This window comes from Natrix helvetica, assembly GCF_964273705.1.
Source record: "Natrix helvetica genome assembly, chromosome: 1".
Lineage (NCBI taxonomy): Eukaryota > Metazoa > Chordata > Lepidosauria > Squamata > Natricidae > Natrix > Natrix helvetica.
The window spans coordinates 72140990-72156589 of record NC_138548.1 but is presented as its reverse complement, the minus strand read 5'-3'; the positions used below and the strand labels follow the sequence as shown (position 1 = coordinate 72156589).

At 38.9% G+C, this 15600-nt stretch overlaps 1 protein-coding gene across 1 annotated transcript in view; it reads left to right on the top strand.

Annotated features, from left to right (window-relative positions):
* SPTBN5 (spectrin beta, non-erythrocytic 5) overlaps positions 1–15600 on the top strand; it is a gene marked incomplete at its 5' end in the record, with an annotated part of 109363 nt that overhangs the window by 50154 nt on the left and 43609 nt on the right. Inside the window, 6 exons of the mRNA XM_081942792.1 lie at positions 2463–2666; positions 2996–3145; positions 10462–10566; positions 11087–11272; positions 13490–13649; positions 14697–14884. Coding sequence (XP_081798918.1) covers positions 2463–2666; positions 2996–3145; positions 10462–10566; positions 11087–11272; positions 13490–13649; positions 14697–14884 — 993 coding nt within the window. The remainder of the gene's footprint in view (positions 1–2462; positions 2667–2995; positions 3146–10461; positions 10567–11086; positions 11273–13489; positions 13650–14696; positions 14885–15600) is intronic.

The following is a 15600-nucleotide window of genomic DNA, read 5'->3' as shown; positions in this document are numbered from 1 at the left end:
ATCCTGATTAGGTCTTATGGAAAACAAAAGGCCTTTGCAGGCATGATGTTCTATGAAGCTAAAGGATGACATCCATCTTTCATATGGATCTATTAATATAATATTGCCAGCATACTTATAATGAAAAACATTTAAAAATCTGTCTCAAAATCAATCTTTGTAAAGTTCTTTTATCTAATAAATTTCTAGGGTAGTTATTCAAAATATTTGAAATCCACGCTGTTGTGTTTATCGTATTGTCTAAGATTTTCCTGAACTTGTAGTGAGTGTTCAACTTGACTTTTCTCAATTCTTTCCTTTATTTCTCTCACTTTTGTTTACTCGTATAGTCTTCCTATATGGTTTCTTCTCATAGCATTACTTATTTTTTCACTCCTCCCCTATTTTCCTAAACCAACTTAAATCTGTGGGGGGGGGGCCTTCTATTTTTGTCACCACCCTTTCTGCTAAAGGCCATGAAATCTATGAGAAGAGTGTTTTTTATTATAGCAATAGCATTTAGACTTATGTACTGCTTAATAGTGCTTTACAGCACTCTCTAGGCAGTTTACAATATCAATATATTGCCCCCAACAATCTGGGTCCTCATTTTACCATGGAAAGGATGGAAGGCTGAGTCAACCTTGAGCCTGTCAGGATCAGACTCCAGGATCTGGGCAGAGTTAGCCTGCAATATTGCATTCTAAGCACTACGTCACCAGGGATCATTGTGATGGAAAGTGTAATCAAAGTGGCCTTTGTTGGGTATGGTTCTCAACCAACCAGAAGGCACTTTGATTAGGAGAAGACACCCAAACACACCCAGGCAAGCAAATCTGGCACCATTTGTGTTTTCCACTGTGCTCACCTGTGGAACACCTAGGGCACTGGAGAAAAATAAGCTGAGCTATGCTCAGAAAGGTTCAAAATGTTAATGAGGATCCAACAGGATTTTTATTTCATGGAATTCCATAGCAATGGACCCTGTCATTGTCTTGGAGCTCAGCAGTAGACCCCAAACATCTATTGTTAACACTGACCACATGATTTTTTCTTCTTCTCTCATTTGAATTCCTTCCCACAATTGCAATCTAGTAAGGCAGGCATAATAATGAATGACACACAATTAACCATCAAAGAGAAGGTCAAACTGGGGAATTATTGTCTCTGAATCTTTCTGGTCCTTTGGTAGACACAGATCCCGAGCATATAGAAGGACTTTTCTGAACATTTAAATAAGGAAATAGTTCCACCTAATCCTGTTCCTTCTGGTTTTTTTCCCAAGTCAACTGCACTACCTTTATTTCCTATTTGTGACATTAGGATCATACCTTTTCCTTCTGGACTTCAGAGTCATGCATTACCTTCATTACAATCATGTAAAATAGGGGGATTTCCCCCAAGAATTTTAAAGCTGAGCAGAGTTTTGAGTCAGCCATTAGCTCAACAATTCAAATACTCTATTATACTACACTTGCTCAAGCAGTTTAGTTACTTTGTGAAAAACTGGAAGATGCTTGTTGGTGTGCATTTGAGATACTGCAGGTATGTAGCTTGAAGCTAGTAAGGTCAAAAGTCAAGATTGGAGGCCAAACAAAACCATTATCAAAGTACTGTGCAAGTGCCATCAACATCCAAACCAGTAAGATAGTATTTTACAAAATGGAAAATAATACAGTTTTAATATTTAGGGTTTAACATTATTTTGCAATTGTATTATGTTATAATTTTGGTTCATACTGGTTTTATCATCCTGTAAACTCTTGTACTTCTGTTGCTATTCGACTACAATATTGTTCTTCTGCTCCATTTGAATTAGAATAATATTGCATTATTACATTTTAGGAGAAGGGCTATGTGTCTGCATTAGATCCATACTTTATTATTAATTATTATGTATCTGTCATATTAAAATGGAGCTGAGAGCACGTAGATCCATACCAATTATTGAGAACACTGACACTGACTGGATTCACATATCATAAAAAGTCATTATGTCATTATGAAAAGAAAACAGCTTGATATTACATTAAGCATTTAATATCACAAAAACCAGGAACAAATGGAAATGATACTTCCTGCCCAAGAGAGATTTACCTCCAGAGCTTTATGCAAAGCAAGAAGAAGAAAGAGGCACCGGAAATTTGAAATTTGAACATGAATTGTTATAAATAGAACTTGCATTTGATGTATGCAACGCAGTTACATGGATTTCTTTGTAATTGCTTTACAGTTTTGCTGCAATAAATCCACATAGCTGAGCCTTGATGCCCCAAGGACATACAATATATTCTATACTTGATAAATAGATAACCTTGACAGTTTTTGGTTTGTTTGAGGCAAAACACAATGTGTAACCAACCGCATTTTAGTGCTATGTGTGAACTGAGCCACAGGAAGTATCATCTGTTACCTACTGTATATTATCTTTTAAGGATATAAATCTTACCCCACATCTTAAACTTCCTGTCCTCAATTTTAAGGTATGGGACTATTCTTCCTGGGCATCTGAGATGATAAGAGAAATGACAGCTGAGGAGACCATTCGTGATGTATCTACCAGTGGTCTGAAGATTAATCAGCATCAGCAGCTACTGCCAGAGATTGAGTCTCGAGATGAGATTTATGAGCGAGCATCACAGCTGGGACAAAAGCTTGCACTGGAACAGAAAATGGCAACAGGAGAAGTATACATACACATGATACAATTTTGTAACTTTGCACAGAGCTCAGACCACCAACATTTCCACAAAATTAACCTGTTATGAGTAGGTTTTTAAATCCAAAGATTTCAAGAGATAAAAACCAAGCAAGATATGGCACTTTTCAAAGGAAAAATGAGTTTTATTAAAACACACCCACCTGCTTCCTTACGTATAAACAGACAATTGATGTAATTATAATTGGAAATTGAGCCTTAGCATATTTTTTTTACAGCCATATAAATTACATATCAACCACTGCCCCTTCATGGATTATTACTGACATTTTATAGCAGTTGGCTTCTTCTTTTCAGATTCAAAGTGTATTAAAAACTCTGATAGAAGCAAAACACAGGGTGTACCAGGTATGGACACAAAAGAAGGAATGGCTGGAGAAGACCCATCTTTTGCAGATATTTTACCGAGACTGTGAATACCTGGACAACATCTCAAACTCCCAAGAGGTAGTGCTAGCACATGCTTTATTGGTGTTTTGATGCATTATAAGGTGCATTTTAATCTATTAAGTTCTTAATCTCTTCTTTTTGTCTATGCTCCACCTATTCCTTCTATCTTATACCTAAATAGTTGCATGTATAGAAAACGCATCATATTAGTAAGAAAACATTTGCTTTCAATCAACCTTATTGTTAGTCCTAAAAGGATATTTGGTTTCTAACTTCTTAATAGCATGGTCAATAATACACCTGTGCAAGGGTATATGATGTGAAATTAATCCTTTGATTCTGAAAAAAAACTATCACAGAATAACAAAACAATAGAATAACAAAGTAGGAAGGAACCTCGGAGGTCTTCTAGTCCAACCTCCTGCTCAAGCAGGAGACCCTGTACCATTTCAGTTAAATGGCTGTCCAGTCTCTTTCACTGGAGATGCTCCTTCTCCAGTGATGGCGCACCCACAATTTCTCAAAGCAAGCCATTCCATTGGTTTGTTGCACTCACTGTCAGGAAATTTCTTTTTAGTTCTAGGTTGTTTTTTTCCCCTTGATTAGTTTTCATCCATTGCTTTTTGTCTTGGCTTCTGTGCTTTGGAAAATAGCACAGCCTCAGGCATTACAATCTGATACTGAGTTTGGTTGATATTTTAGCATTAAATATTTGCTTTTTAAGTTAGCAGCAGCAAAGGAAAGCATCAGGGGTTAGCTATTGTAGCAGATGAGAAGGAAGAGATTATTCCTTTTCTATATAACATGGTTCAATTGAAAATTACTTCCCTGGTAACTGTGATGTGTCCCAGAAGTGAAGAAACTGTAAGCTGCTGACAGTGTCCGCCCCATTACTCCCTGGTTAAAATAGCAGTTTCTGCTTGTATGATTATGGTGTAGAAAGTATTTTGTGAATCCATGATACAGGTCATAAAATCTTGAACTCATTTCCACCAGGTTTATAGTGGAAGCTCATTCTATATTTGAAGAGGACGAATTCTTGTTTAATAGGGTTTTTTTTTGTTATTGTTCTTTAGAAAGGAGACCAAAAGTCTTTCATCTAAATTCTTACATTTTCCTGTCCCATAATACCAAACTTTCAGATGGAGCTTTCAAGTGGCTTTATCGCAGCCAGGTTAGCCCTTGTTAAGTTGCATGATACTAGCAGAAAGCAAGCATTTAAAACTGAGAGGGCAATGCACCATTAACTTTTTGTCTGTATTTGGAAAAGGGAGTGTGGGGATGGTGTTAACTGTGTGTGAATATTTGTCTTTTATTGCAATGGATCTTGATTGAACTGAACTGTAAATTTATATAAAGACTGTCCCAGCAGTGGCATAGGAAAGAAAGAAAAGCATGGGGTCATGTTCCGAAGTAGAATGCTTTTCCATTCATTCCCTGTGCCAGTGTGCCTGGCCTTGATTTTATGCCAGCAGCTTAGGTTACATCCAAATTACTTAAAGCTTCAGAAGATTTCAGCAAGGTTTAGTCTGGGATTTCTCTGTCCTAAAGTAAATAGAAGCACATATGGAGGAAATTAAGCAAGTATATATCTGTCTTTTTATTACTGACTCTGGGTATGCCATTACTTGGAAGAGTTGTAGGAAATTTTTCTAAGACTTGTTAAACAGAGAAGCTGCTATTCCTTGTGCAGATTGAGAGAGGGATAGAGTGAAGCTCTTTAGCTTTTAGCACCAGTGGAACTTAATCTTGTCTTTCAAGCCTATAGAAGCATTGGTGAGTTAATAACTTTAAAAAAAAATTAAGAACTGTTAATTAGGTCTTGGATTACATTTCTGGCTTTTGCCTCATCATTCTGATCGTTTTTTTCAGTTTGCTGCATGCTCCTATTATTTTGCAGACTGATTGAGCAGTCATGCCAATTCTACTACGTCTCGTTCTTAATCAAATACAGATGCCTTCATTATAGAAATACTTCTTTACATTTCACTTATTCACACCAGAGGAAGAATGGAGATCTCTACTGCCAAGCTAAAAAGGATGAAACATTTGTTTTAAGCAACAGCTCCGAAGCAGAGATTGCTTTAGCTTTTCAAACTTGAGGATTAAAAACTGCAGGATGTCATGCAAATATCTTCCTAACAAGACTTCAGGCACACCCATCTATATTTCCACAGTGGAAGTTATGTTGTCTTCTGCCATAGGGGTTCCATCACCAATCTCCAGAGCTGCTGTTTATGATGCTTCTTTCCAAAGGATGCCACCAGCAGAAAGTATATCAGACTCAGCCTGGTATTTTCCAGCTCATTCATCATCTGCAGAGACCTTATCAATAAGTGACATCTTGCCTTCTCCCTGCCTGTCTTCAGAGGTTCACAGCTCAAGGCTAGATATAATGTTGGCACATTCGAAAAAGAGGAATGGTTTAGAGAAAGATAACAGTTGTATTAATTCCTCCACCGTCAAGTCTGCCTGCCCCACACTTTTGAGAGATACTCGATGCAAAGGACACAACAGCATTGATGCTCAATCATTGCTTGTCTCCTGCAGTGGTGCCAGTGACTGGAAAGGAAATGACTGGGATGCTTGTCATTCTTCTGCAGCAGCTTTCCATTCGGCTGCTTCAAGAGCTCTACCATGCTGGACATCACGTCTAGATGTTTCTCTGTGTGCCATTCCAGACGCTTCATCATCTCAGAATAAAAATCTGTATCAAATTCTTGCACCTTGCAACTCCAAGTTGACAGAGCAGAACTATCATCGGTGCAATTCTCAGTTTTCAGATCTCCATGCTTCAGTAAAACTCTATATTTCAACTTGCAGTGTTGCTATCAAACCAATTAGAGCTGCTTATTCCAGTGTTCTATTACCTCATCAGAAAAAGATCTCAGCTACATCTCCTGGTCTTACAAGAGGAACCCAGAAGAGTCATCAAGTTATCCCTTCTGGAAACTCTGCAGATCACCAGGTGAAACAACTTCATGTCACCAACCCCACTAAGTGCCCCATTCTTCCTCCACAGACAGTCTTCAAAGAAATATGGTTGACACCATCTACATTAGCTAAAGCAGATGCCCTTCTCGGCAAAAGAAAAGTTACGCATTCAACATTAGATCCTGATATGCTCATCTTTCAGAACCATCACTCAGCTAGCAAAGAATTTCAGAAGACTTCTAGTATTGGAATAATTCCTGCTCATCACAAGATTTCCAAGATATCTTTAATACTTGCCACCCCTTGGACATCCTTTCCTATTAAAGTAGTAAGAGAGTTCAGAAAACAGCCAGCTCCTTCAGTCTTGATCAAAGCTTCGTGTTCAGATATGGGTGGTTCTACTTTACAGTCAGATTGCAAAAGCTCCAGCATCTTATTGTCCATAAATCCTGTTTATTGTCCTGAATACCAACCTTCACAAGAGCATCTTCAGGATCCAGATGCTGCAACGAATGCAAGTCAAACTGCATTCTTAACAAATATGCGGGCATCATCTTATGGACATGGTGAGAATACATGGTGTCCATCTATCTCAGTAAAAATTGCTTCCTTTGGAACTGGGAGAAAGGTGGTGAAGATTTCCATTCCATTTTAGAGAAATGTACCCTCAACTGTAATTTGTTCTGGGATTAGTTTTAACTGACAGTATTATCACTTTTCAGGTTAATTTGTTGCAAACGTTTCTAGGAATGGTAAAGCCTCCAAGAGTACTTTTGTTTTCTTAAAGTAGGATGATTAGAAACTGTAAGACTATAGAGGTGGGTTTGTTTCTTGTTGACCTTGGAAGCCTGTTTACTATTTGTTGCTTAATTTATGCTGTTTCAAGCTTTCACATGGAGTAAAACCAATTATGCCTTCAGTGGCTCTAAATATTAGGCTTTAGTGAAATAGACTTCTGTGTGTGTGTGTGCGTGTGTGTGCATACACATGCACATGCACACACACAGCAAATGCTGTTCACATTTGTTGAATTTCCCAGTGGTGTGTGTTTGTATGTAGGTATGTATATAGTGTCGGTAAACTGTCATTAGTTGTAAGAACCATAAATGTATTGAGAGAGAGAGAGACTGTGTGCATAGATACACATACATATATATATTTTCAAACCAAAAATATATTAAATCTTTTTTTCTAGAAATGCCTTATTAGTTTGTCAGCTCACACCAGGAACAAATACATTTGGAAATGTATCTGGTTTTGGGATAAGGTATTAGAGCCCTCCGATTTTTAATATTAGTTTTAACTGAAGGAAAATAAAATATGAGGAACAAATTTTAAAAATCCACTTGTATATTATGCAGTGTGCAAAAATGAAGGTCTTCTGTAAGAAAAACATTTTGACAGCAGGTTGGTGGAAGATTAAACAATTTCTATGAAAGAAGAAAAAAAGTTGCCATTTCTTAAAATAGCATTTCAACAGAGAATTCAGTCTGATTTGAAAAATACATTTCTAGTTGTTATTATGCTATATATGCATTTTTGACCACTTTAAAAATGTCTTTGAAAAGATCTCTTGATTTCTTTTAAATGTTATTGTTTCTTGATAAGATTTAATTGCAAAAGATAAACAGTAAAATGTAACCTTAATCATGATCTGCATTTCACTGTTATGTAAATACGATGATAGAGCCTGACATTGGTTCATGTGTCATACTTTGTGAAATATTTAGATCTCATGGAGAATATTTCAAAAATAAATATTGCTTAGTTCTAGAATGCAGAATCCTGCTTTCCTACCTGTACAAAGATTCTATTCTATTCATTTTTTTTTAATTATGGAAAACCCTTGTGTATTATTGCGACGGGACATCGGGCATACCATTCTTCAGTCTGTGATAAGCTGACACATACTTGAAGTAATGACCTCAGGAGCTGTAATGTTAAATATGAAATGCCACTCTGAGTATTGTTTTCATTAGTGAGCTGCTCAAATTCACTGCAGTATTTACATAGTGATGCAACTGTACTCTCTGAATCTGCAAATTGTCATGGGTAATTAATGGCAGCTACAGTTTGATATGTAAATTTTAAGATGGGATTGAAACAAAAAACTCCCCTTTCCAATAGTCACCCTTGCATTAATGCCCTTCAAAGAGGTGGGTGAATTGCAACACCGTTGAATCTAGAAAAAAGTTCTGGACAAGAAGTCCTGGCTCCAGTCTGCACTAGGGTGTAACTCAATAGGTGAAGAAATCTCTTTGGAACTGCTTGACCTGTTGTCTTCTCAGATATCATCCTCAGATGAGACCATGACAATCTAAGTGGATTCAGTTTAGAATGGGTATGAGGAGAAGAATTCGAGGAGGTTCTGCTATATGAATAGCCCTCTGGATGGAATCCCTTGTGACACATATATTTATATTTATTGTGCATTTTACTTAAGAGTATTCAGTTTCCTGTGTTACAAATGTTTTGCAGCTATTTGTTTTATGAGCACTTGCTATGTAATATAAAATGATTCACATAAAGGAACAGCTACTATAACTGTCATATATTAAAGTTGGTAATTTTTAAAGAAAAGGTAGCAATGTAAAATACTTACTGTACTTTACAAGGGAGTATTCTGTTCTCATCTATGTTCAGAGGTGAGTTCCTACCAGTTTGGACCGGTTCAGCTGAACTGGTAGCAATTTGGCGATATGGGTCGCTGGAACCGGCAGTGACCCAGGCCTGCCATGCCCCCGAACCGATTATCCTACAGCGCCACCATCTTGATTTTCAGTTCTGTGCATGCACAGAACAATTTGCATTGAAGAAATGTCATTTTCCCCTTTTTTTACATTTTGAGCATGCACAGACCTTTTTAGGTGCAAATATGCACACAGGCGGAATGCGCATTTGGCGTGTGCGCCGAACTGGCGGTAATGTTGGCAGCAACCCATCCCTGTCTGTGTTCCACGTCAAAATGTATTTATTTACCTATTTTATTTGTGGGTATAAGAGGGAAATATATGGGTATAGCAATCAGTCTTTGGGAATGACACCAGAGTCCACAAGCACACAATATTAAAAAACAATAGAAATCAAAATATTAAAAAAGCAGAATGTCCATCTTAGAAGAAAACATTCAAGTAATATACGTAGTCCCTGAAGAGGCTTCCTGCTCACCCTAACCCAAGGGCCTGGAAAAAAACCAGGTTTTCAAATACTTTTTAAAAATAGTCCAACTGGGACCTTTGTGGAATTCTGTTCAGAGGGCAGATACCATGACAGAGAAGGCTTGCTTCCTGCATCCTATCAGGTGACATTGTTTAATTAAAAGGATCCTTTAAGTACCCATTTTCAGGCAGGCAGAAACTATTGGAGATAAACAGTCCTCCGAAAGCCAAGGTGGTGACCAGCATCTTGAATATCATCAAAAGCTAATTGACAGCTGTGCAGCTTGCTGAGTGGCAATGTTACATGGATATATCATGGCACACTCTCGTCACTAGCAATGTGCTGCAGCTGCCAAAAAAAAGCCAACACAGTTCTAGGCTGCATTAACAGAGGAATAGAATCAAGATCACGTGAAGCATTAATACCCCTTTATAAGAAGAGGGAGTCAAGCTATTCGCCAAAGCACGTGAGGGCAGGATAAGAAGCAATGGGTGGAAACTAATCAAGGAGAGAAGCAACCTAGAACTAAGGAGACAGTTAGAACAATTAATCAGTGGAACAACTTGCCTCCAAAAGTTGTGAATGCTCCAACACTGGAAGTTTTTAAGAAGAAGATTGGACAACCATTTGTCTGAAATGATATAGGATTTCCTGCCTGAGCAGGGGGTTCGCTTAGAAGACCTTTAAGGTCCCTTCCAACTCTGTTATTCTACTCTATCCTATCCAATCCTATCCTATCATATTCTACATTTGGCCAGCTACATAAATTTCAGGGGCAGCCCAGTGAAGTGTTCATTGCAAAAATCTACACCTAGAGTGACTAGGACATAAATGATAATTTAGAGGACTCAGGTTGGGAGCATATACTGTTTGGAATGTATATAGCTAATTTATTCCTGTGCCTAATTTTCAAGCTATATTCTTTCAGGGATGGGTGGCATATAAATTTAATCAATTAAAAAATCTTTATGTTATCCATTGAACATGGTTTTCTATTTGGAATTCTTGAAAATAATATTTACAAAAAAAGAAAACCAAGCTCCAAACAGGCTACACTATATGCCTCTTCTCTTGATTAATTCAAATATCTGAACTAAGAAGCTCTGGTCTAAGAAGAGACCAGAGCTGTGTAAGAAACACATATTGTAAATCTCTTAAAATCATTTGATCATCTGATGTGTCTTGAGTTTCATTCCAAAAAGCAACAGATTTGGGCCCATGATAATTCCATGTACCTTTTAAAAAACTATATTGCCAGAACTGATTCCAATTTTTCACAGATGTATTTGAAAAGCTGTGATTTTGGAAGCAGTGTGGATGAAGTGATACAGCAGATCAAGAAACAGGGGGCTTTCGAAAAGATTCTAGCCTCTCAGGAAGAAAAGGTAAAATCTTTATATATAATATATTTTAAAAGACGTGGGAAAATATCCAGGTAAAACCTGATGTTTATGTGTCATGTCGGTGGACTGGAAAACGTATTATGCAAAAGCAATTCAGACAATAGATATAATTTTTTTTATAGAAGCTGCTTTATAAGACCACTTTAAAGGGCTGATTTTCAAGAAATATGGGAGTTTTTTCAGGGAACGTATCTGAGAAATTTTACCTGGGGAGAAAGAATATCTTAGTTTGACACTAAATGTCACAGAAAACAAAATATACAGTGAATTTAAGGATTTACCCTTAAATAAAATTTCCCAAATAATATTTTAGATAATATCAACAAGGTAAGAAGAGATTCTCAGAAAGCTTTGCATTCATATCACACAAATACACATCTGTATATTTTTTTATTACTGGTGTTAAGTTATGGGCAATTTTGTTCTACTAGAAAAAAATATTTTATGTATGCAGCCTGTGATCAGTTAACTGTAGTTGTGATTTTAAGTGTTGGTCTTTCAGGAGCACTCTCTTCGGGAGCAAATGAAAAAATTGCAACCAGGTAGTGAGTTGGAAGTAACACAGATTGAACAGAGGCTGAGTGTGGTGTTAAAGAAAAGAAGATGCATCAGAGATCTTTCTCAAAGTAGGCAAGAAAAATTGCAGGTAGAACTCCTGCTAGCTCTGTTCTACCAGAGTCTAACTGAGGTAAGAATAAGTTGCGTATTACTGAAGTATTGTCTGGGAAATAGAAATGTTCATTCTCTTTGCAGACAGTGAAGGTTGCTGTCTCACTCTCCATTCAGATCAGGAGTGAAATTCAGCAGGTTCTGACAGGTTCTGGAGAACTGGTAGCAGAAATTTTGAGTAGTTCGGAGAACCAGCAAATACCACCTCTGACTGGTCCCAGAGTGAGGTGGGAATCGAGATTTTGCAATATCCTTCCTCTGCCATGCCCACCAAGCCATGCCAACAGAACTGGTAGTAAAAAAAAATTGATCATGGTGATTAAGATTAAATCTGTGGTTTCCTGCTGTTTACCCAATGACATTGCTTGTTAGAAGCTGGCTGAGAAGGTTGCAAATGGTTACTCAGATGGGATGCTGAGATAGCCCACGTTTGAAAACCATGATAAATCTCCTTTTTCAGTGTTGTCCTGACTTTGAACGGTCACTGAATGAGCAGCCAGTAAATGAAGACTGTCTTTAATGGTTAATTGTTGTAGTGTATGTGTGGATCAGTAGTGGGTTATGACCAGTACGTTCCGGTACGGGCGTACCGGTGCCTACCAGAAGACTGGTTACCATTCCGGTACGGTACTCTGGAAGGCCCACCCGCCTGCCTGCGCTCCTTACTGGTATTTGAGCTCTTCGGTACTTCTGTGCACGCGCACGGAACGTACGGTGCCTGTGCAACACTCCGTCGAGCAGTTGGAACATCGCGGAGGCGTCGCGAGCATCGCAGGCGGTAAGTGCATGTGCGCGCACGCTATGCACATTTATGTGGTGGACGCCAGGCCCTGTTGCACTGTACCAGTTGCACCGGGATCCGGAACCCACCGCTGGTGTGGATATAAGAAGATGGCCGGCTTCAACATAGTAATCAAACTTTCTGTTAAGGAAATAATTGAGGCAGAATAATTGAAGTATCATCTGGAAGCAATCACTGCATCTCATTTCCAGAAGAGGTCATTCTGAAGAAGATCAGACACAGTCATCTGCGGTGACATCCATAGGATCTTGCTGCTTGCATCAGAATGACAAAAGCGATATTGTGACATCACGCCACAAACTCCTTTTGGACCATGCCTGTAGCATTACCACACTGCTTTTGTCAATCTAACCCCCACCCTTGCCCACCCCACCAAGACACCTGTGGTCCCCTGACCCCCTTCTGACCCTCTTGTGTTTTCCCACTTTTTGAGTTTTTTATTTTTTTCACATCTTTTAAAGAAAGAAAACTCAAAAGAGTTGTTGTTGTTGTTATCATTGTTTTATTGTTATAATTCTGAGGCTCTGTGCTTTGGAACATGGTTTTCACATTCCATGTATTCTTATATACATTTAAACATAAACAATATAATGCAGCATTTAAGTGCTACAGCACCTTTCCCCTCTACTCGTACTTAGATTAATCTCTAAACCAAAATTTGTAGCCAGTGTGGCTAGGTACAGTATATGGTCTATGAATTACAGCAATAAAATCCAGTTCACCTGGAGAGCAAAGGGCTGGGAAAGAACATATGAGTACTAGAGAGTTACTATTATATCTCATTCCTCTACAGTTGGAAGAAATCCAAGATATTTCTTTATCAACTAGCTGATAGCCTTCATTTTATCAGTATTTCTTGGCCTGACTCAGTTCTTCAGGAGAGCCAACTATAGTAAAACCTGAAGGAATGTTGCAACCATTAACTTCCACTTGGCTCTTCATAGTGGATCTCAAGTCTTGTAAAAAAAAAAAAAAGTTTCACTGCATTAATTTAAGTCTGATCACTTTTGATGTAGAAAGTTAAGGGACTGAGCAAAGCTTTTGTTTGCAGGTTTATTTCAAAGCTAGTTCAGTTATATCATGGGTGTCAAACTTGCAGTATCATATTGCTGTCACGTGCTGTTTCACGATGTTTTTCCCCTTCGTGGAGCTGTGGTGGGCGTAATCTGCATGTGGCAACTCCAGCCCACAGGCCACCAGTTTGACAACCCTGAGTTACATTATATCACATATTTGAAATGGCAAACTGACTTACAGATTCAATACTTTTGCAAGAGACACACATCTTTAGCAAATCTACAAATTGGAAATTCAGGCCACACATTGGGCTGAATAGCACTTTTAAACTGAAAAACAAATCTGATCTTATTAGATTTGCATATACTACTCTTAGCCTTACGTGCAGTGATAATCATGTTGCTCTTTTGGTGACAGGCAGAGGATTGGATTGATGAACGCATGCAGAAGATGAAGGTTCCTTCTTTTCAAAACTTCAGCAAGTCATGTGACAAAATGAAGCTTCTTCAGAAGCATCAAGCCTTTGAAGCTGAGATTCTGGCTCATAAGGATATAATTGCAGCTGTTAAAATGGCAAGTATTGGTAGCTTACATTTTGTGGTCTTTGGTTCTTGTGAGATTCTTCTGTAGCATGAGGTCAAGCCATGGATAGATAAAATACATACAAAAGTTGGATAAATGATGGGTCAAATGTTTTCCAGCTTAGCTTCATTAAACAGTCAGATCAATCTGTATTGCAATTGTTAGAAAATCTCAGTAAGAACCAGGAATATATAGCCTTAAATATATTGATGTCTCACATCATCTTGGCTGCCCTCTGCCAGGTAGACAACATTAGACAGGTATAATCATTCTACTTCTCTCTCATATCTTGAATAATTTACATGTCAAATCAGTCTGTTAGGGTTTCAAGTAACACCCCCAATAAAAGAAGACTCCAAGGCTTGAGTTTCCTTACAGTTCCACTTTATTAGAGATGTCATATTGGCATATCTGGGAAAACCCGAATCTGAAAGTTTCCAGGTTTTCCCCACCCAAGTGAAAGTTCAAGTCCCTGCCCAGCACCCACACGTCCATCGCATGGTCCAATCAGACACTGTCCCAAATTGGAGATTCCTCCCAGTCACCTCATTGCAACTGCCAGGCAAAGTGGCCTTGACTTTCTGAGAAAGAATGTTATTTTGACTATATATCTCCCATACTCCATATAATCCCACCTCCCATTTTTCCACAGTAGAAAATGTGGCAGGCCTGAAGGCCCAAATGTAAAAGATGGCTTCCAGGCCTGACACAGTCAATCCCTCTACCTCTGCTGGATACAAATCTGGATCAGATACCCTAGAACAGGGGTGTCCAAACTTGGCAACTTTAAGACTTGTAGACTTCAACTCCCAGAATTCCCCAGCCAGCTATGCTGGCTGGGGAATTCTGGGAGTTGAAGTCCACAATTCTTAAAGTTGCCAAGTTTGGACACCCCTGCCCTAGAACCAGACTTAAGTATACTATGTGTTTAACCTTTGCCACTGGCCTTCCGATCTTTTAGAACTGAGTTGTGTTAGAAATAGCACAGAAATATTGCAATCTTCTTATTATTAATGATTCCCTCTTAACTATTTAAAGAGAGGAGAAGCTCTACTACACCACAATATTCCCCAATTGGAAGACATCTACCAAAAGACGTACTTGCTCCAAGAGAGGTGGGAAATGTTGAATCAAGCTGTTGCTGCTCATGGAAAGATGCTTGAGGAGAGTAGGGATTTTCTTGAATTTCTACAAAAAGTCGACCACGCAGAGGCTTGGATCAGAGACAAGGTTAGTGAATTTTCAGGCCACTGTTTCTGTTTAGAAAACACATTTATAGCTGGAACGTTGTAATGTAAAATGGTAATTGTAGCAGAAAATGTACACTTTTGTTTCATTTTGAAAAATGCCTGAAGCATTTTCCTGTTTTCAAATATATGGATATAAACCAAGCCTGTATTAAACAGAGGCTGCTACTGTGTTTTATATGCATGGCTAATCTTCGAGGACAGTGATGGCGAACCTATGGCACACGTGCCACAGGTGGCACGCGGAGCCATTTGTCAGGGCACGCGAGGCTGAGTTCCTTTTTTAAAGCCATTTTTGCCCTCCCCAGGCTCCAGAGGCTTTATAGGAGCCTGGGGAGGGCCAAAATAGCCTCCCTCAGACGCCCTCCGGAGGCATCAGGGAAGCCTTGGCATCAGGACAGTCCCTGAAGCCTTCAGAGCGCTTAAAATGACCCTCCGAGCAAACCGGAAGTCACTTCTGGTTTGCTCGGAGGGTCGTTTTGAGCGCTCTGAAGGCATCAAGGAAGCCTCTGGGCGGTCCCTGAAGCCTTCGGAACGCTTAAAACCACCCTCCAAGCAAACTGGAAATGACTTCCGGTTTGCTCAGAGGATCGTTTTGAGCACTCCGAAGGCTACAGGGCGTGTCCGAGGGGGGTGGGGAGGCTGTTTTCTCCCTCCCCAGGCTCCTATAAAGCCTCTGGAGCCTGGGGAGGGCGAAAA